The 1,608-nt window shown below is 30.3% G+C and overlaps 1 protein-coding gene across 1 annotated transcript in view; it reads right to left on the reverse strand.

The window, feature by feature from the left end:
- The window catches only part of LOC144958827 (uncharacterized), a 6,977-nt gene extending 5,369 nt beyond the window's left edge, over positions 1 to 1,608 (reverse strand). The window contains exon 1 of the mRNA XM_078891045.1: positions 1,337 to 1,608. Coding sequence (XP_078747171.1) covers positions 1,337 to 1,381 — 45 coding nt within the window. The 5' untranslated portion in view covers positions 1,382 to 1,608. The remainder of the gene's footprint in view (positions 1 to 1,336) is intronic.

Raw genomic sequence — 1,608 nt, forward strand, 5'->3', positions numbered from 1 at the left:
GAATGGGCAAGGTGAGGAGTGTATGTGTGATTGTCGAATCTTCGAAAAAAGTAAAGAAAATAAAATAAACAAACCAAAAAAAATAAATAAATAAATAAATAAATAAATAAATAAAAATAAATATAAAATCAAAAACTGTCGGGTATTCTTGTTCTAATCGCTGTACAATTACTTCCCCCAGCGTAGAGGACATATGATCTTGAAATTTAGTCCCAGACTACGATATTTACGCCTGCTAAATCGCGGGTGTAAATTTCACCCGTTTAGTCCCTCGTTTAGTCTAAGACTTCGCGTAGTCCGGCTTCATGAATATCTTACAACGCCTTTTAGTCTGAGACAACGGATTTAGTCTAGGACTATCGTCGTAGTCCCGCTCCATGAATCAGACCCCAGGTGTTTTGTCCTTGGCTAAAACATAACCTCTATCGACTCAAGTGTGAATGAGCATGTTGCTATAGGCGGTGACAAATGATATGAGAGTGCGAATAAAGTGTTAATATAAAATAACGTGGCTATGCGGTCTTTTGGTATGACACTCGCCTTCGGACTGGAAGGTCCAGGGTTCGAGAGTCCCACTCTGAGCGGCGCATATTTGAGTCCTTGGAAAAGGCTCTTTATTAACATTGTCTCATCGTACTCAGGTACAAAAATGATTTTAACAGCTTCCAAAAAAAAATACAAAAAAAAATACAAAAAAACAAAAAAAAAAAAAACAAAAAACAAAAAAAAAAACAAAATATCATATACGGAGCAGTCCGACCCAAAACCGAACAGTAAAAAACAGAAATATAATCTTTCTCTCTGGCGCCTATGTCGGTTTTTTTTTTTAGTATTGTATTTATTTTTTTATATTGTTTTTTTAATTTTTAGTTATTGGATGAAGAAAGGTTTTGAGTCCGAAACGTATCATTTTGGTATTTAGTTCTTTTAAAAAAATCAATTGTTATATTCATTTTTTTTCAATACTGTTTAAATCCCGCAGCCTTTGACACCTTAGTATGAATACGAATATTTATTTATACTAATTATAATTATAGATTATTATCTTTTTATTATTATTTTATTTATATATCTATTTTTATTTATCTATTTATTCCTTTATTTATTTATTTACTTAATTATTTTTATTTATTTTTCATTTATATATCTATTTATTCTTTTATTTATATATTCTTTTTTTATTTATCTATTTATTTATCTAGTTATTTTTTAATTAATTAAATTATTTATCTATTTATTTACACAATCATTCTTTCATTCATTTATCTATCTATTTATTTATTCATTTATTTATCCAGTCATGTATCTATTTATTTATTGATTTATTGTAACATACCAGAGCGATCAGTGTCAGTACCAGGAAAAAACAAAGAGGCCTCATAATTATTCAAGATCGTTTCCCGGTGTAAAGTAAAGGAGCGGCTTGTAGAAGAAATTGACTCGACTGATGTGAAGGGCAAAGTAGTTCTACATCAAATGATTGGAAAGCGTCTTAACCTCGGTAGATATTAATGATGATGGCGACGATGATGCGTAGAGCGCTTTAGATTTTTTAAAGTATTCTTTTTACCGATCTACGTCCGTACTCTGAAAAGACACGTATTTAAA

This window comes from Berghia stephanieae, chromosome 13, assembly GCF_034508935.2.
Source record: "Berghia stephanieae isolate SIO BIC M18660-M18661 chromosome 13, UCSD_Bste_1.3, whole genome shotgun sequence".
NCBI lineage: Eukaryota > Metazoa > Mollusca > Gastropoda > Nudibranchia > Aeolidiidae > Berghia > Berghia stephanieae.